General features: G+C 50.0%; 7 protein-coding genes across 8 annotated transcripts; 4 read left to right on the top strand and 3 right to left on the bottom strand.

The window, feature by feature from the left end:
• Positions 1 to 240: 240 nt before the first annotated feature.
• On the bottom strand, positions 241 to 2,097 carry PV09_08599 (uncharacterized protein). The gene is made up of 4 exons (XM_016362522.1): positions 1,488 to 2,097; positions 1,265 to 1,374; positions 1,174 to 1,207; positions 241 to 1,121 (listed from the first exon to the last, which is right to left on the bottom strand). Exons 1-4 carry the CDS (start codon positions 1,899 to 1,901, stop codon positions 855 to 857), a joined length of 825 nt encoding a protein of 274 aa, XP_016209664.1. The 5' UTR covers positions 1,902 to 2,097; the 3' UTR covers positions 241 to 854.
• An 82-nt stretch (positions 2,098 to 2,179) lies between these two features.
• On the top strand, positions 2,180 to 3,081 carry PV09_08598 (uncharacterized protein). Its single transcript, XM_016362521.1, has 2 exons — positions 2,180 to 2,331; positions 2,401 to 3,081. The coding sequence occupies exons 1-2, from the start codon at positions 2,259 to 2,261 to the stop codon at positions 2,796 to 2,798; spliced, it is 471 nt and encodes a 156-aa protein (XP_016209663.1). The 5' UTR covers positions 2,180 to 2,258; the 3' UTR covers positions 2,799 to 3,081.
• PV09_08597 (uncharacterized protein) lies at positions 2,833 to 4,137 on the bottom strand. Its single transcript, XM_016362520.1, has 2 exons — positions 3,673 to 4,137; positions 2,833 to 3,612 (listed from the first exon to the last, which is right to left on the bottom strand). The coding sequence occupies exons 1-2, from the start codon at positions 3,926 to 3,928 to the stop codon at positions 3,107 to 3,109; spliced, it is 762 nt and encodes a 253-aa protein (XP_016209662.1). The 5' UTR covers positions 3,929 to 4,137; the 3' UTR covers positions 2,833 to 3,106.
• Positions 4,138 to 4,268: 131 nt separating this feature from the next.
• PV09_08596 lies at positions 4,269 to 6,914 on the top strand. 2 transcript variants are annotated; one of them, XM_016362518.1, is made up of 3 exons: positions 4,269 to 4,751; positions 4,814 to 5,191; positions 5,244 to 6,914. In XM_016362518.1, the coding sequence occupies exons 1-3, from the start codon at positions 4,370 to 4,372 to the stop codon at positions 6,740 to 6,742; spliced, it is 2,259 nt and encodes a 752-aa protein (XP_016209660.1). In that variant the 5' UTR covers positions 4,269 to 4,369; the 3' UTR covers positions 6,743 to 6,914. The 2 variants fall into 2 exon arrangements, with proteins under 2 accessions (XP_016209660.1, XP_016209661.1); XM_016362519.1 differs by lacking the exon at positions 4,269 to 4,751 and having other exon boundaries at positions 4,793 to 5,191.
• A 193-nt stretch (positions 6,915 to 7,107) lies between these two features.
• On the top strand, positions 7,108 to 9,023 carry PV09_08595 (uncharacterized protein). The gene is made up of 2 exons (XM_016362517.1): positions 7,108 to 7,777; positions 7,838 to 9,023. Exons 1-2 carry the CDS (start codon positions 7,431 to 7,433, stop codon positions 8,457 to 8,459), a joined length of 969 nt encoding a protein of 322 aa, XP_016209659.1. The 5' UTR covers positions 7,108 to 7,430; the 3' UTR covers positions 8,460 to 9,023.
• PV09_08594 (uncharacterized protein) lies at positions 8,837 to 11,053 on the bottom strand. The gene is made up of 3 exons (XM_016362516.1): positions 10,171 to 11,053; positions 9,219 to 10,116; positions 8,837 to 9,162 (listed from the first exon to the last, which is right to left on the bottom strand). The coding sequence occupies exons 1-3, from the start codon at positions 10,789 to 10,791 to the stop codon at positions 9,089 to 9,091; spliced, it is 1,593 nt and encodes a 530-aa protein (XP_016209658.1). The 5' UTR covers positions 10,792 to 11,053; the 3' UTR covers positions 8,837 to 9,088.
• A 4,243-nt stretch (positions 11,054 to 15,296) lies between these two features.
• Positions 15,297 to 16,668, top strand: PV09_08593 (uncharacterized protein). The gene has a single exon (XM_016362515.1). It carries the CDS (start codon positions 15,676 to 15,678, stop codon positions 16,495 to 16,497), a length of 822 nt encoding a protein of 273 aa, XP_016209657.1. The 5' UTR covers positions 15,297 to 15,675; the 3' UTR covers positions 16,498 to 16,668.
• The last annotated feature ends 225 nt before the right edge of the window (positions 16,669 to 16,893 follow it).

Here is a 16,893-nt window from a genome sequence, read left to right as displayed (position 1 = left end):
TTCTCGAGCCTTTGTGTAATATCGCCAAAAGTTCCATCAATGCTGATCACTTACTGCTCGAGGCGTTTGCTGGACTGAGCTCACGAAGGGCAGCAATACTCTGGATAATAGCGGCTGTCCTCTTTTCGAGATCTATGCGAGTTTGCTGTGGATTTTGAAGAAGATGGAAAGCAAAAAGGCAAAGAGAGTGCAACAAAGTAATCAATAGTAGATGTGCTATTGTCCAATTCACAACAGTGCGGTCAGCAGACTTATCACTACATTCCCGTTGCCAAGGCAAAAGTTGGAAATCTCCGGATTCGGGGCGGTTTGCTCAACAATTGGACACAAATGTGAGACATCTGTTTGTCTATAAGCGAAAATTGCTGTTGGGTAGATTCAAGAGGAGTGACGAAAATGATGACTATGGCGTTACAAACGAGGTGCATGTGTCTTGAAGTTGACAAATACATATGTACAACCACAAGAACATGAACAGGCTTGCACTGTAATCGATCATCGTAGAGTTGCTACTGTGAGATTCTACTGCCTCGAGGCGTGGAAACTCTTAAGTGAGACAGCGGTTTCCCTCAGGTAATTTCCCTTGCAACGATTCACAGTCCATGGCCAAGATCCAGGTCAGTTAGACGAGCCACTTTCTGAATCGCCACTGAGATTTGGAGTCCCAATTTAGAGAGAGAATGGCGCATCTTTTTTTGGGCGCATCATCTGCCGGCCGACTCTTTCCACGTGTTGAGATCTCTTTTTAAGTCAAGATCATGACCACAAGATGAAATCGAATCTCGATATGGTCTCTCGCCACCCCAAATCAACGCTTCACATCTAGGATATCAGACTTCGCAATATTTTCCTTTTTAATCCCTGTATAGGTCCTCTAAGTACTGTAACATCTTTCTTTGCAAGTCAAGCAGCTCCTTCTCTGTAATCTTCGCCTCACTGAGCGGATTCCTCGAGGCGGCTGCCTGTTGCAATTCGTTTGCAACGATATGCTTCGGGTCGACTCCAAAGAAAGGCACGCCTAGAGCCTTGAGCGTTGCGGCGTGTGCTTTAGCCATCTGTTGCGACGCATTGTACACTTTGAGATCGAAACGGTCAAGTTCAGCTTTGTTTTCCTCGGGAGTCTAAGAGGGGCGTTAAAACAGCTTTAACGAGATGGTTCCAGCCATTGCTCACAGGTTCTGGCTTGAGTTGACCGCCCACACCTTTTCTGTTCCCGTTATGAGACCTGAACGTGTCAAAGTGCAGCTAAATCACGCAAACTCACAACATGGCATTCAGCCCCCGAATCCCCTCATTTCTCGTCTTCTGATTAGCAATGATACCATTTCGATTCTGCCACCATTGCTTGACGTTGTTGTCCTGATCGACAATCATCTAAACCCGGCACGGTCAATTTCTTGTTCGCCATTGCAAATGATCCGTTGCTCGTGAACAGGAGGTAGAGTACAAAGGCAAAGGGGAAAAGGAAGGAACGAAATGAGTGATACCTGTTTGATCTTTGGGCCGAACTGAGGGTTGCTGGCTGACAGCTTGTTGACGCATCGGAGAGCTTGAGGCCATTCGAAGATGGTAGAGGGATCGACTAATGGTGGATGGGGTTGGGCAGGCGGCAGAGCAACCGCAGACACCTGCGATACTTGAGAGGTTTGCGAACTGTATCCGGAAACCGAGTTTAGGCCTGCATGTTGAGGCACATCGTGGGAAGGCCACGATTCCGCAGCCTGTGTGCCAGCCGTTACCGGTGCTTGTTGGATGGCCCCTTTTGATGCAGAATAGCCCGCCAGTTCTGCCAGTATCCGATCAATATCTGGCATCTGCCCTGTTCCTTCGGAATCATTGGGTCCGACTGTCGACACCTGGCCACAGTTTGAACCGCCATTTGAGTTGCTTGCCGTTTCCATCGTAATCGCCAGGTCAAGCAAAGTAGATACAATCCCGTGGCCCTGCGCGGTTACGAGCGCAAAGTACACCGGACGAGCATGCGATCGGTTCTCGAGAGCAGAAACGTGTCCAGGAAACAGCGTCTACTTTCGACCGTCAACGTTCGACAGACGGAGCCGGGCACGTGAGGAGGCTGAAGGTGGTGCTGTAGCGACCTTGCGACTTCGTGGTGCGGAGACGGTGCACAGTGCGTCACAACGACCGGGGATTTGGCACCTGAGCTTCTGCCATGTACTGTAATACATCGACTTCCCTCCGCTGTCGCACGCCTTCGGTGACAACGGACGCACATCTACATAAGCAGTCCTCTGCCCGCCATGCTCAGCGCAAAGTGGGCGCTTCCCTTCCTATTAGCGCTGTTGTCCCTGCTGTCACAAAGCCTCGCAGCGTGTAAGCCGCAGCCGTCCTTCCTATCCGCCGTCGTTGCATCGACATGCTAACGTTCGAAACTTCTTCCAGCCCCCACGTCGTTTTGCAAATGCACCTGTTTCGGTAATTCAACCATAATCGCTCTCTCCGGGACGTCGTCCAAAGACAGCTCCGCGTCCAAGTCCGAGCCCAAGTCGCATCCGGGCACGTGTAACGACTGCAACCGCAAGTTCTGCCTCGATTACAATCTCCCCATCTGCAAGACGGCCAAGGAAGAAGACGTGGTCACGACGTGTTTCCAAAGAGACTCTGCCAAGGACGAGGCTGTGGTGTTCATCTTCATCTTCGCAACGACGGGACTGCTCGTCTACGCGGCGATTCGACCCTGGGTAGAAACTTGGGCGGAGAGAGTCAGGGAAAGGAGGATGTACATGCCCGTCAGCGGAGTCGGAGTGAGCGAACATCACGCTGGTGCCGACGAATCATGAGTTGAAGATACCCATTGTCCATGACACACGACCTGGATAGGCTAATGGAGCATGCAACGGGACCTGGACATGGCGTTTTTGTTTATTATTGAAGGGCGTTTTCATCTATATGTACAATTTTTTGGTACAAGGCCACTTCCAACCGGAGTAGACATATGGTTTGATGTATGCAAAGACGCCGCCGAATGCTCTTCTAGGTGGAGGAGGACGGAAAAACAAGCATAGAAATAATGAACAAGCGAGCCACCATGCCAAACAGCATCCACAAACAAGGACATATGGCAGGGTTCAATGGACAGTTGCTGTCATCACCGTCCTGTAATCCAACTCGTCCAGCTCTTTGACGTCTTCGACACTGTGTCCGCTGTCTGCTGGCCCAGCTGATCCAGCGGACCGCCGGCGGGAGGATGCGCTGACTCCAGCTTCTGCGTGCCCATCTGCAACTTTTCGTCTCTTGATGCCAAAAGGTCTGACACGGCCTCTCCGACCGTCTCCTCCTTCTTCCTGCCGAGGCCCAACTTGCCGCCTTTCTGCTCTTCGTACGCTTCTGTGCCTACGATGCTCTCCTTCAACCTGCGCCACACGCCCTTCTCTTTCCTTTCCTGGTCCAGGCGCATCTGCTCAAATCGCATCTGCTCCTGGTTGATGAGCAATATCTGGTCGTCCGTTGCCTGCCCCCTTGACTGGGCTTCCACTGCCTTTGCGTATTCATCAGCGCGCAGCTTTTCCATCACGGCATAGAATTCCGTGCGCTTCCGCCGGTTGTACATGATCATATCCCCGAGGCAAAAGGCTGTGTACATGCCGAACAGGACTGTTGTTCCCGGAGCGTTAGATCACACGCGTTTAGCATGAATGAGCAGAGGCGTCTCACCTGAAAAGCCTATCAGACCAGTCGCCGTAATTCTATGCGCTCTATCGGCCCATATCCTTCCCCGATGTACCACGCGGTCCCACGTCGATCCTTGCGCAAGTTTTGCCCGTTGTGCGGCAGCGCGGAGCCGCGCTACTTTCTGAGACGGAGTTTCATTGGGAGGCGCGGGCTCAATTGGTATCCTCGTGCCTTTGTATGGGGCTTTGGACGTTGCTGTGGGTCCCGTCTGCGTGAACAGCGTGGGGTCCGTTGGCATTGTGATTGAGCTGGATGAGAGAGCCAGCAACGGGGTGGATTGGTCAATGGGTTCTCGATGGATCTTCTCGGAAGAGACAGTGCTCCCTAAGCAACAATCGTGACTTGACCCAGAGTAAGGACCTGATCGAGAGAGCCGCCCGCAAGCGGTATGAGAATGGTCTCGCTGTTGCTAGGCCCTCTGCTTGACAAGTGACCAATTGATCTTTTTTTCGACCCTTGGATGATGGTTCGACATGTTCACGGTGTTCACCATTGGCAAGGCAACAAGGCAGCAACTACCTTTCTGATCCCACCGCATCCGTACGTCCTCTTTGGGCAAACATATGGATTTTCTTCGGGCTAAGAGAGATTGAAAGGTTATTCCAGCCACCCAAGATTCGGCAAGAAAGAATGCAGACCTTGCTGGAAACACATTCGAGAAGAATTTCAACACTGCACCATGTCTTCAAAAATATACAGCGTGCGCCCGCCGGCGGTGACAAGAGACGGGCTGGAGACCTTGTTGCGCATCGAAATGAAGAAAGACGATCTTGCTGCTGAGGGTCTGAAAGCCGGAGATGCTATCAAAGTGATATCTCATTCAACAGGAAAGGGTGGCGTTGGTGTTGCATATCTCTCGACCGATACTGTAAAATCCCAGGGAAATAACTCGTATGTAAAGATGCATCCCAAGCTCAGGAATTACATGAACTTGGATCTGAGCGACAAGTGCTCCATCTCCAAGTACGAAGGCGTGCAGCCAAAAATTAAGTGCCTTACGCTCGCCGAGGGAGACTCTGGCTACTCGGGAGACTCGATAGATTGGGTGGAAATCGCACTACGTAAGATATCTGCGGTTGTTCTGGCCTCGAGAATAGCAATGATTAATACTTCCAATTGACAGGACAGTTGCCCGGTATTATTGCCGGAGCTGCCTTCACTGTATGTCCAACATACGGGTTCAGCACCGTCAAGAAAAAAATCCTTACCGTTGTGACCGTCGAAAACAGCGACGATCTCGGAAATGGTAACCTTGCAATACCTCCTCGCTTTGAAGCCGGTTATAGCAGGATCGAGACCAGCGCTTCCACCCTCGAAACAATTAAAACAGATCCTTCGGCGAAGGAAAACATTGTTGTTGATCCTCGCTTCACTGGTCTACCTGGCCTTGAAGAACAGCTGAGCGAGCTCTCAAAATGTATTCGGAGGGTTAACCGACAGGTTGAGCAGCGGTATGAGCACCTTGCCGGCTGCGTTCCTATTCTTCTCCACGGACCAACTGGTAGGTGCAAATTTCGTGAATTTTGTAAGCAGACGACTGACTGCGTGTCTAGGCACCGGAAAATCTATTATCTTGGAACAGCTATCGAAGTCCTCCGGTTGGAGGAAAACTGTGCATTTGGGCCCATCAGACCTGAATTCAACGGCTAGTAAAAGCCGATCAGCAATATCCAATGCGTTCTCAGAAGCCATGGGAACCCAGCCAAGCTTGCTGATTCTCGATGACCTACACATGATCGCGGGAAGACAAGCTGAGTCTGATACACACGGCCACCATCTTATCAAGCACATTACAGAGCTCAAGGGTACAAAGGTCCAGGTTGTAGCAGCGGCCAGGCGCCCGATTGACGTAGAGCAAAAACTAGTCTCTTGCTTCATGAAAAAGATCGAACTGCCAAGCCCAACGCAGAAATCGAGACGGATGATCCTAGGTCATCTTGCGGCGGGCCTTGCCGATGACGCGGTGCTGCAGTATGTTGCTGAGAAGACGCATGCCTTTACTGCCGCTGATCTGCAAGCGCTTTGTTTCGCGGCCTTTGAATCAGCAGAGCTGCGGAGCATGAAAGAAAAGACTAATCCACAGAAATCTAACTCAGAGACGCTGCCCGCGATGTCCGACCAAACTTACCATCTGCCAAGTACCTTGACTAGAGAAGACTTTCAAAACGCTCTCCGTCATATTCATCCCTCGCTCATGGACGAACTGTACATCGAAGTTCCTCGTGTGTACTGGTCTGATATCGCCGGCTCTTCCCATGTCAAGTCAAAGCTTTGGGAAGCCGTAGAACTCCCTCTCAAGCATCCCGACGTGGTCTCACGCCTGAACTTGAGACCCTCCTATGGTATCCTCTTGTACGGACCGCCCGGCTGCTCCAAGACAATGACAGCCAAAGCGTTGGCCACGGAATCCGGACTGAACTTCATCGCCGTAAAAGGACCGGAACTGGTGAGCAAGTACGTGGGAGAGTCAGAGTACAAAATCAGAGAAATATTTAGAAAGGCAAGGGAGGCCAGCCCGAGCATCATTTTCTTCGACGAGATAGACAGCATCGCGCCCAATAGAGAGGGAGGTGGAGGCCACGAAGGATTGAACACAGTCGCGACGCTTTTGAACGAGATGGACGGAGTCGAGGACGTAGCAAGAGTGCTCGTGTTAGCTGCTACGAATCGGCCGGACGCCATAGATCCCGCTTTGTTACGCCCTGGCCGCCTGGGGACGACGCTTTATGTGGGACCTCCAAATCGCGAAGCTATATTGCAAATCCTGAAGATGCGGACTGAGCTGATGGGCAGCAAACCGGGCGATTTAGAATTAGAGACCATTGCCGACAAGATGTCTGCTACGGGGCGGTTTTCGGGCGCGGACGTGGCCGCACTTTGCGATGCAGCAGGTATGCTCTGTGCCACGGAGGCTGTTGCCGCTCCGAACAATGTAGAGGTGGTCAATCTGCAACAAAGGCATCTTGAACAGGCGCTTGAAGCTACGGAACCAACTCTAGACAAGAGATCACTGGAGTTCTTGCAGAGCTGGACCGTTGGGAAACACTTGTAATTGGTACACTTTATACACAACATCTACTTTGCAAACACCAAAATAAAACAAGACCTCCACGTCTCTTGTTCCTTTGACGAGATAGTTATCACAGTTACCGGCCATTAACATCTCGCGGACGCTTGCATGTCTTTAATTGGTGAGGCCTGTCGAAGAGACGGATCCAACTACGATATCGGACTGAGATCCTACGTTGATATGAATTGGCTCATCCTGTCATAGATTCACGAGCAATGACGCTTCACATGCAAGACTCGCGCATCTATTTGCACCTACTCTGATTGATACTGTTCGTGCTCGCGTTCTGTGCGCGCATGATAGATTCGGGAGGTCGAGAACGTGGCTAGGATCCCGCAAACGTTCATAGTCTGACCGATCAAGCAAGCTGGTCGGTAGGGCTTTGGAAATCAAAGGAGACGACTGGGGCTCTCAACAAATCCCTCAAATTGATCTTGTATTCACATAAGAGAACCTCAGGTTAAAATATGACTTTTAATTGCAATTGTGCATGGCATCGACCATGAATGACAGATGAAACGAGTTTCTCATGCCTCGGTATCTCTCGGCTGTGGGGTTGACGATCTAGCACGGAACGTCTTACGCCGCAACGTATCGTGGTATCAAACCAATCTCTGGGGAGAAAAGATTCCTTGAACTCAAGGTATAGCGATAACAGGTTCCAAACATAATGGCGCAACCATCTTCGGGAATCCCTCGGTCGTATGCGACCCTGCGGTTCAACGACATCAGCATTGAGCATTATCCAAAGGAGTCGGTCGAAGTAACCCCGATTGTGGTCGTCTACCTGGACAGGCCACAAAAGATGAACGCGTTCACAGATTACACGCGCGAGGAACTAGAGCTGGTGTACGGTTGGTTTGACAAGGACGCTAGAGTCCGCTGTGTCGTCCTGACCGGCAGAGGGAAAGCGTTTTGCGCGGGCTTTGACCTTGAGGTTGGATTTCCAGGCGCAAGGGACGCGTCTGGGCGAACGAAGAACGTGATAAAGGAGCGTGAAGTAGATCATAGAGACTCGTAGGTCGAACCAGTAGAGAGATGCATCCTGGCTGCTTCGCTAACGGGTTCAAATTTCAGCGGCGGACGAACCGTGCTGGCTATTCACCGCTGCAGCAAGCCCACGATCTGCGCCATCAATGGGGCTGCAGTGGGTGTTGGAATCACCATGACTTTACCCAGCGTCATAAGGGTCGCGTACGAGAAGGCGAAGGTCGGATTTGTGTTCACTCAGCGCGGTCTCGTGATGGAGGCGTGCTCGTCGTTCTTCCTCCCCCGTCTCATCGGCCACTCGAAAGCCCTGTACCTGACGTCGACTGGCGCCGTGTATCCTGCGAACTCGCCGCACTTTGGCCATCTCTTCAACGAGTTGCTGCCCACGCCAGAAGCGACCGTGGCGCGAGCTCTCGAGCTCGCGGACGCCATCGTCAAAAACACGTCCATCGTGTCAAACAAGATGTGCCGCGACCTCATGTACCGCGGGCCCGACAGCGCGGAAGCCACCCATCTACTCGATTCGAAGATCATCCATGGACTGTACGGCAAGAAGGACAACCTAGAGGGGATCGAGAGCTTCCTTGAGAAGCGCGCCCCGAGATTCAGCGGAAACGTGCCTGAAGACGCGCCAGATTCGTATCCCTGGTTCAGCACAGTCGACATAGGCTCGCCGTCAAAGATCGATAGACCGCCGTCAAAACTGTGACCGATTCTTGCGACTGATTCCGTGGACAGCATCATTGTGATCAAGTCGTTTGGCAATGATCGGATGAATGTTAGCTTTGCTGTCCTCTGACTTGGCATCGCGGAACTCTACTCTGTCGCGTCGATTTTAGTTGTTCCATAGCTTCGATCCAGCGTAGACGTTGGCGAAGATTGTTGGCTCATTCGCGTCAATCTAGGGCAGACGAAGTGAACGGACGATGATGTGAGGGTTGGGACGACGGCGCTATTTTGAAGGAATTTGGATATACTGATGCCGAGAGAGCAGCATGGCAGGCGAAATCCAGCACAAGAGTTTCTTGCGGGTACTTCTGGCCAACACAATGTCTGGTCTAACACGTGATGTACAACACACTTGAGAGAAAGAAAAGGAAAGCGTCAATTGATGATCTATCAGAATGGTCCTGGCTCTTTGCACCAGGTGCGTTGCTTATTATTGGCAATTACACCAATTCCTTTCTCGTAGGATAGAGACCATACACTTGCCTCTCCTTTTTACCCGTTCAGCTACCGGTCGAGGCTTACACGCTTTTCATCCAAACACCTAGCATGCCGTTCGAATATGCAGAAAGAATTATACAAGCCGTAGAAACACAAGAATAGCAAGAAATTCTATGAATGCGCCATGGCCTCCGCAAGATAGATGAATCCAAACACGAGGAAGGCGATTGCTCCTCCGAGAGTCACTGAACCGATGTTAGTAGTTGAAACAAGATAGTGTGATTGTAGAAGTGAGACATACCAACGCGCAAGCTGACCCTCCCAGCAATAGCTTTTCCTCCGACGACGGCAACCCCGGTACAACACGCGTGTCCCACCAGAGCGCCTAGCGTAACCCACCAGTAGTCATTACCAGCGGCCATGGCGATAGTTGCAATCTGACTTCTATCCCCCCACTCTCCGAGGAAAGTCATGACAAAAGTTTGCACCCATGCTGGGCTAAACAGCAAGCTGGACAGATTGGTCAGTCCGTCTAGAATACCACTGAGTCTAGAACCTGAAGGCGATGGCGACCGCGCTGGCGATCCGGACGGCGATCGTGGAGGTGCAGGAAGACGTGAGTCGCTCCGAGAGCGCCTGCCCCGGCCAGACTCGAGCGCATAAGGAGTAATGGCATTCGACGATCGTCGCTTGGAGTTTCTCCGCGCCATGTCATGCTCCTTTTCCTCAAGCTCCATTTCGACCTCCTTCATCTCTTCGCCGACACCCTCGTTGGGATCCATTGCAAGTCCTTCTCTCAGCATCTTGGCGCCGAAGATCAAGAAGAGAATCGCAGCGGCGAAGTGGGTCAGCCGTTCGGGAATCAGGGTTGGGACTGCGTGTCCAAGCACCGCACTGAGCACGGTCATGACGACGAGAGCGCCAAATGCGGCGCTGAAGACCAGAGTTCGGGGATGGCGCATGGCCATGAGCGCAGCGACGAGGAAGGTCTTGTCGCCAATCTCAGAAACCAGAATCATGGTCAATGAAAGAACAAAGGAGTGAAATGGCTGGATGACACCAGTGGCTTCTTGCTCGAGGCCAACGTCTGAGTCGGATTTGGAATGCGGTATTGAGTGCTTGCTGCTCGGCGACTCAGAGTAGCTGTTTGGCTTTGGATGAGGAATGTCGTGGGGCTTGTCAGGCAGATCTACCGGTTTCTGGTATCTTGTCAGCCCTCACGGCCTATGAAGAGAGACATGCTGCACACTTACTTCTAGGCCACCAATGCCTTTTTCACTCTTTTCCTTTTTCTCATCCTTGCTGGACGACTTCGACGATTTCGTCAAGGCGGTATCCTTTCCACCTTGCATGACCTTCTCTTTCTCATGTTCGTGGTGCTCTAGCACCTCTTTAGGGCCCTCTGGTTTCTTTTCCTTTTCATCTCCTTTAGTCAACTTGTTCCGTGTCTTCTCCGTCACGCCTCCTTCCGTACCGTCCAACGCTCCTGCTGCTTTCTTCTCACCCTCTCTATCTGTCATGACGCTGTCGACTCTCTCGGGGATCTCCCATCCCTCTTCCCTCGCCTTATCGATTTCACTACTAGATCTTGAACCCGATAAGTCCTCAATCTTCGACTCCAACTTTGTTTTCTCCTTTGTGTCATACACGAAAGGACCGGCGTGCGGCTTGCCGTCGAGACCGTCAACCGGTGCATCCTTGGTGCCCTTGTCAAGCTTTGGTGGAATGAGCGCATTGGCTCTTTGTGGCTCTGGAGCATCTTCTGAGGACAAACGGTCAACGAGACCGGCCTTGGAGTTGGGGTCAACGGCTAGGGACGCGACTATGGCAGGGAGAGCCAGCAGCAGAATTGGTGTTCTCCTTCGTATCCTCATGTTGAGTACGTGTGTCTCTGATCGCAAAGAACGTCAAGACAAGAGGAGACCGCCACGAAGAAGGCGGGCAGAAGATCGCGACGGCGGACAAGAGAGAGAGCGCAGTGTGTGCCAGCGGATGTCGATTACGGAGAGACCAGCGTGAAAAACAGGTGCTCAGCACTGTATCCGAGTAGAACTTCTCGCAGCTGTTGCCGATGGTGATACGGTCAACGGCAGTCACGAATTGAGAGAAAAATAGGTGGAATGATGGAGAGCATCAGGAGAATCGCTGTCGACTTTCAGGTTCCGCGCTGCGTGGCTTTGGCTGTCTTCGAGAGTCTTGCCTAACACGGCTTAGCGCAGGCGATCCCCTGAAACCAAGAAAGGGCTGAGCCTGGATCGTCGCCGTCTCCGTCATCGCTCTCGCTTTTCCACCACCGCCCGTCAGTCGAAACATCCTCTTGTTCGTGAGCGGCTGCGGCCTTCGATAACACACTGATTGCGCACAATCTGCGTTCATTGGAGGAAATATCTCCAGTCGGCCGGACTGCTCCTGGAAAAGCGTGGTGATTTTTGAAGTCGGCCTGTGAAGACCTTCCCCTATGTCTTCTTCATGATGTCGCGGCTGTCTTGTAAATGAGCTTTGAGAACTACATATGTGTGGGCAATTCCATCTGATTCTCAGTACATCTTAGCAAGTCTCAAAGACCTAGGTCGCAAGCAATACAAGTGTCGCTTTCATGCGCTAGCGGGTTCTTGACAGCAAGCTGAGCTTATTCCGAAATCCTGGAGAGCTACACTATGCACCACATTTAGGTTTCAGACCTTGAGGTCCTTTGAAGAGCCTCGTTCATCCAACTCCTGGCGGTCTTCAACGTCCGGCGTCCTTCCCAAGCTTGGTTGTTGAATCTTGAAATCAATCTGACCGGCACCAAGTTCATGAGAACTCACCGGCCTTCTTTGTTCTTCCCTAATCCTGCTTGTAAATAATAACAAGATGAACAGTGTTACTTTTTCACTGCCGGTTCTAGACGGACAGCCACGTCTCCAGACCATCAGTGCGACCGTCAAGATATCCAGGAGCCCAAGCCGTTTGGTCATTGCACTCGAACTTAACCCGATTGGAATCCAACTTACAGTCCTTGCATGGTTCGAGGATAATAAGCAGAGAACCAGCTTCTGATGTCGAATGTCGGCATAATTGCGATCACTGCTCTGTGGAACTTGCCCACATGCGTAGCGAATCAACAAATTTTCCATCGTCGTCTTCAATCCAAAGCTGCAATTGCCCCCAACGATAACGGGCGCAATTCAAAAATCAGGGGTGCTAACGCATATATCATCCGCAACTTGCGTGTTTCAATGAAAATTTTTTCCTTTAGCTACAGTTCACAAACGCCCGGTGAGCTCTCTCAACCCTCGTACTCTTTCTTCGGCCTTTCGGAACCAATTTTGCTTCGCACGTAACCCTGGAAGTTAGCCACGCTGGAATTGCACTGGTGGATCTTAATTATTTCCCTACTTTTTCTTGGTTCAACGCTGGAGGCTGATAAGCGAACGCTGACACGGCGAACCGTTTGATGCATGGCGAAAACGACGCATTGTCAGCTTCGTTTCAGCATCTTTAAGGATCAAGTATGAGAAAGTTGCACGGTTTCCCCTAAATCCTGCACATATCCACGAGGGATTAACCAAAGACGGACAATTAATGGCTATTTCCCAATGGCCTCAACGGAGTTTTCCATTGTCGACCCACACATTGGCTCGTTCTAGAAAGAAAAGTACAAGACACAGCTTACATATTACTAGGAGAATGCTCATGTGCGCCAATGGTACAATGCGTCATATAAATGTCGGGCCACTTGATGGTCTTACTAACCACCAATCCGAATCGCCGACCCCCCTTAAAGAAAGCTTGTTTTGTCCCAATGCAAAGGATAGAAGCTCCAGAAGGCCCGTAGAATCCTCTCTTGCAGCTAAAACAAGGACTTGATCTCCTAGATACCGCTACTGCCTCATGTTCTAGGAGTTGGCAGACGTTGTCCGTCGTTCATTATACGCTAAAGCATTTTTGAATTTCTTTGGAGATCACGTGGACTCACGTTCACGCAGTGGCAGTCAAATTGAAGAAAAAATTCGCTGAGGCTTAGCTGTTGTATGCGGACTGCACCCTCCCGCTGACAGCCGGGGACCATCTCTGCAATCCGTATTTTTAGGCGGCTTGGAGCATGGGGCAGGCTCAATGATGCCACATATATGATAAACTCTAAAGTACTTTTCGGTTTGGGTGATCTTGGTCATTATGCAAGAACTATTTTCACCCCACCCAAACGCAAGGTGTGGCTCAGTATTTTCGATGACCAAAGAGTGGCACGATATTCGGACAGTTTGGTTAAGCCCGATGAAATGCATGTGTGTCTAATGGGCTAAGACTCATGCAACGTCTAAGTTACATTTCTTTTTGCCCTAAACATATCACATCAGGTAACAGTGTCATTGCATTGGATGCGCACGGAATTTTGCCGGCCGTATGGAAAGAAATACTTGGAATCATGAGCAGTGTCGTCATGTTTGCTGTCCTAACAAGGACCATTGAAGCATTTAATCATTTAACACACTGAAAGATCAGCAACGTTTTCTTCAGAGTTAGCAGCATTTCTGTTTGTCAGCCGATATCGTACTTCGTCGAACACCATCCCTCCATGACGAGTTCAGAGCAAGGATGCTGCGTAATATCTGCACATCGGTCCTTGTCGCAACCGAGAGGAACTCGGACCCATATTCTCAGCGCCGCATTATGCCACATAAGTGGTCAAACTAGCCACCAAGTTTTAAGCGAGCTGAGCTTAATTTGAAAGTTGATCGAACCGCGGAGAGAAGCTAGACCCGAACCGGATGTCAGATCGTGAAGTTAATTCACTTGACTCAGTGGTACAAAATGGCTCTTAAAACAAATCGATGACACCGGCAACAATAGGCTTCAATTGCATGCAGACCAATTAGAGGGCGAACAACATGAATTTGCCGCGGCAGGGCCAAGAAGATGCTGGACGACACATTCGAAAAAGAATACATCATTGGGCTCTTACTGTTTGTTCTCTGATCTTAAATCAATAGTTTTCGAAATTCTAATATAAAAAGAAAAGAAGAGGCTTTCTCTACTTCACCCTTTCGTTAATACAGCGAGCAAAGTGCTGCATTCAAGGACCTGACAGACCAGAACCCAATTTCGAGCACCGGCTAATCCAATTTAAGGAATGACGTATTTTCCTGGCTGCTATATGAAATGTATCTTCATCGAGTGATGACGACTATTCAGCGTGAAATGAAAAGTGCATTTGAAATGTCAAGAAAGATATTGGAATAAATAATAAATGATTCTCAAAATCGACGGCTTAGGATGGATTCTTTTTCGCTGTCTCAGCCAGAAATGTCGCTCAGGACGCACATTTATATGATAATGCTACTAAAAAAATTAAAACGGGTAACCTCTGACCATGTACTGACCATGTGTTGATTCTCTTTCATTCGACGTACTAGGCGCACAATTAGACTTGTCGAACAAGAAGCCAAGTCTAGCTCACTGGTGTTCATAATACTGCAGGCTTTGACTACAAAATGGCACACTTTCAGATAATTACGGACTATTGAAGTCGTTCTAGAGCCTCTTAATCATCAGAAGTATCCACATGATCTAGTAAGCCAAAACGCATTGATCAAATAATGAAGGTGCCGACGGATGTAAAAGGAAAGATACCTTTGTATATGTATTTAAAAGAAAGACTTTTGAATTCAGGACCATTTTAGAGACGCTACTTGTGGCATGATTCGATACCTAATGAGGCCACCTTTTACTTGGGATATTGGACGAGGCACGGAATCTACATAACATATTCTAACAAAACGGACCCCACCTTACACGCTCTTCAAATCCTTCTATCTTTAACAACGCCCTAAGTGCATCCAGTGCGTCAAAGCTTTCATAAAGGCCTCCTCCATAACAATATGTAAAGTCTCCGGGAGCTTCCCTTGCCCTCAGTACGCCAGCGAAACGACGCTCCATGAATGTACTTAGAAGTTGGCTGGGAAATAGTGTCTTGGATGTGATCATAGCGTAATATGTCATTGTGATCATATTTCAAGCTAAGGGCCATTGATCATAGGCAAGTTAACTATGGCGAAGAGCAACGAGCTCTGTCCGTGGCGCTAAGACGATTGGTGCATATGCAGCCTGCAGCGATCAGTAAGCAAGGAAAAATTGGCGCGCCTGATGGCAGTCTTGAACTCTAAATAAAATGCCAATTGGCTCTATAGCCTGGTTTGCCTTGAGAGAAGGAGCGCGATTTTCGGGATGATGAGTGCGACCGGAAAGCGTGTCACGTCGTCGCTGCGAACTGCGGTTGTCTAAGCTCTGCGGTTCTGACGCCACGAACGAAACCGGCCGCTTTTGGAATGCTTCGTTATCCCCTGAACAGGCAATTAACGGACTTATTAATCTACCTTCACACAACTTTTACGCTTCGACGCTAGAACGGCGCTAGAAGATCTTGTGCGTTCTGGAGCAGTTGCCGATCGCTCATGACATCTGCGTGGAGTGGCTTGGGATTTCGGAAAACTGCTTAGCTCATTCCCTGGGTCCATCCTTATTCCGCGGGTCTCCATCTTGATTAAGGGCATCGCGCATATTTGGGCGTCTTTACATAGAAATGCGTGGATTACTGATGTGACGGAGTAACGGAAAATATGTCTACAAGCCCTTGGATATCTCCACGAGTCCGCGATCCCCATTTAGCATACGGTAACGTGCTTGTAATTCCACAAGCGCCCTCATAATCTTATATCAACCGTTCATCCGCCTTCCATGAAGATGAGTCACAAACAGAGTCAATTCATTAAGCAGCGATGGACCAACAAGGCTACTCTTCTCATTATTCGAGACAGGCTTATCCCCAACACATTAGTGCCAACAATACGAGCAACCCTTACACGACCACTGCAGCATTTCAGCACATGGAAGTTGCTGGCAGTGGTAGCGAGCATGAAAGGTACGAATACGGAGCTGCAAGTCCGGATGGTGACACCTCTCAGTGGTATCGAAGGTCAAGTAGAAGTAGTTCGACCCACGGCGGAAGCAACACAAGCACTACCAGCGCAAGACGACGTGAGCAGAACCGTATTGCGCAGCGTGCTTTACGCCAGCGAAGAGAAAGCCATATCAGAACCCTGGAAGATCGCATCTTGCATACGAGCCTTGAGACACGGCATCTTGCATCCGAGAACAGATCTCTCTCCGAGCAGCTGCAGAACGTGACGTTGGAAAACGACTCACTTCGTAGGAGGGGTGCCGAGGGGACCCATGCGACTGCTGTCAGGGCAGCGGGTCCTTCCGTGTACAACCCATACGCTCAGTACGCATACAGCGGTATGTCGCAGATTGGGCCATATAGCGGAGCGCCAAGTCCAAATTTGCAATCAGCATATTCGACTCCTCGCTCGCTAGCGGGAGAATCGATCCCCGACAAGGCAGCTTGTCCATATGGAGAACCGTATGAGCAATTACAAAATGATGCGAGATATTGGAGTGGTTGTCAGCAGGCCTTTCCTGGAACGGCTATGCATCAATGCCCGCAGTACGGCTATAGTGACGACGGCGGCCTCGAGTATGACAGCGAGGACCAGGAAGAGGAAAAACAGTCCGCACATACCTACCAAAGACCGACCTGAATCAGCCTTCATATTTCCGTCCACTGTGCTCTTCGGGCCTAGAGTCTCACGGACGACCAGATCAACATTACGTCCTTTCGCATTTCACGTTAGAAAACTTTTTGAGGGTGATTTAGATCTGTATGTAGGATAGAAAGGGCTGGGCGGCTTCCCCACTCGCCAATTAGCAGTGATTTCTAAGACATAACACACCAATCTAGACTATTCTGAGCACAATCATCCGCAAAGATCATAGGTTGATTTGAGACTTGTATCATCTCATACCTTTGTTCCATGGATTCCGTGTTGCAGAACAAAGAACAGTTTGCCGTCCAAGACACCAGATATGAAGTCATCCATCGACGTGACAATGATTGTGGCTCTTTCGTACTTTTCTCGACAAGCCCAAAAACACAA

The sequence above is a fragment of the Verruconis gallopava genome (assembly GCF_000836295.1).
Source record: "Verruconis gallopava strain CBS 43764 unplaced genomic scaffold supercont1.43, whole genome shotgun sequence".
NCBI lineage: Eukaryota > Fungi > Ascomycota > Dothideomycetes > Venturiales > Sympoventuriaceae > Verruconis > Verruconis gallopava.
This window is presented reverse-complemented; position numbering and strand designations above follow the sequence as displayed.

Excerpts from the sequence above, each read along its gene's own strand:
- PV09_08599 (XM_016362522.1), bottom strand. The coding sequence starts at position 1,901 with ATGGAAACGGCAAGCAACTCAAATGGCGGTTCAAACTGTGGCCAGGTG. Across the intron at positions 1,208-1,264 it reads CGGGGGCTGAATGCCATGTT|AAAAGGTGTGGGCGGTCAAC; the intron begins GTGAGTTTGCGT and ends TAACGGGAACAG. Across the intron at positions 1,122-1,173 it reads GTCAACTCAAGCCAGAACCT|ACTCCCGAGGAAAACAAAGC; the intron begins GTGAGCAATGGC and ends CGCCCCTCTTAG.
- PV09_08598 (XM_016362521.1), top strand. The coding sequence starts at position 2,259 with ATGCTCAGCGCAAAGTGGGCGCTTCCCTTCCTATTAGCGCTGTTGTCC. Across the intron at positions 2,332-2,400 it reads GTCACAAAGCCTCGCAGCGT|CCCCCACGTCGTTTTGCAAA; the intron begins GTAAGCCGCAGC and ends AACTTCTTCCAG.
- PV09_08597 (XM_016362520.1), bottom strand. The coding sequence starts at position 3,928 with ATGCCAACGGACCCCACGCTGTTCACGCAGACGGGACCCACAGCAACG. Across the intron at positions 3,613-3,672 it reads TGGTCTGATAGGCTTTTCAG|TCCTGTTCGGCATGTACACA; the intron begins GTGAGACGCCTC and ends CGGGAACAACAG.
- PV09_08596 (XM_016362518.1), top strand. The coding sequence starts at position 4,370 with ATGTCTTCAAAAATATACAGCGTGCGCCCGCCGGCGGTGACAAGAGAC. Across the intron at positions 4,752-4,813 it reads TTGGGTGGAAATCGCACTAC|GACAGTTGCCCGGTATTATT; the intron begins GTAAGATATCTG and ends TCCAATTGACAG. Across the intron at positions 5,192-5,243 it reads TCTTCTCCACGGACCAACTG|GCACCGGAAAATCTATTATC; the intron begins GTAGGTGCAAAT and ends CTGCGTGTCTAG.
- PV09_08595 (XM_016362517.1), top strand. The coding sequence starts at position 7,431 with ATGGCGCAACCATCTTCGGGAATCCCTCGGTCGTATGCGACCCTGCGG. Across the intron at positions 7,778-7,837 it reads GAAGTAGATCATAGAGACTC|CGGCGGACGAACCGTGCTGG; the intron begins GTAGGTCGAACC and ends TTCAAATTTCAG.
- PV09_08594 (XM_016362516.1), bottom strand. The coding sequence starts at position 10,791 with ATGAGGATACGAAGGAGAACACCAATTCTGCTGCTGGCTCTCCCTGCC. Across the intron at positions 10,117-10,170 it reads AAGGCATTGGTGGCCTAGAA|AAACCGGTAGATCTGCCTGA; the intron begins GTAAGTGTGCAG and ends ACAAGATACCAG. Across the intron at positions 9,163-9,218 it reads GAGGGTCAGCTTGCGCGTTG|TGACTCTCGGAGGAGCAATC; the intron begins GTATGTCTCACT and ends ACATCGGTTCAG.
- PV09_08593 (XM_016362515.1), top strand. The coding sequence starts at position 15,676 with ATGGACCAACAAGGCTACTCTTCTCATTATTCGAGACAGGCTTATCCC.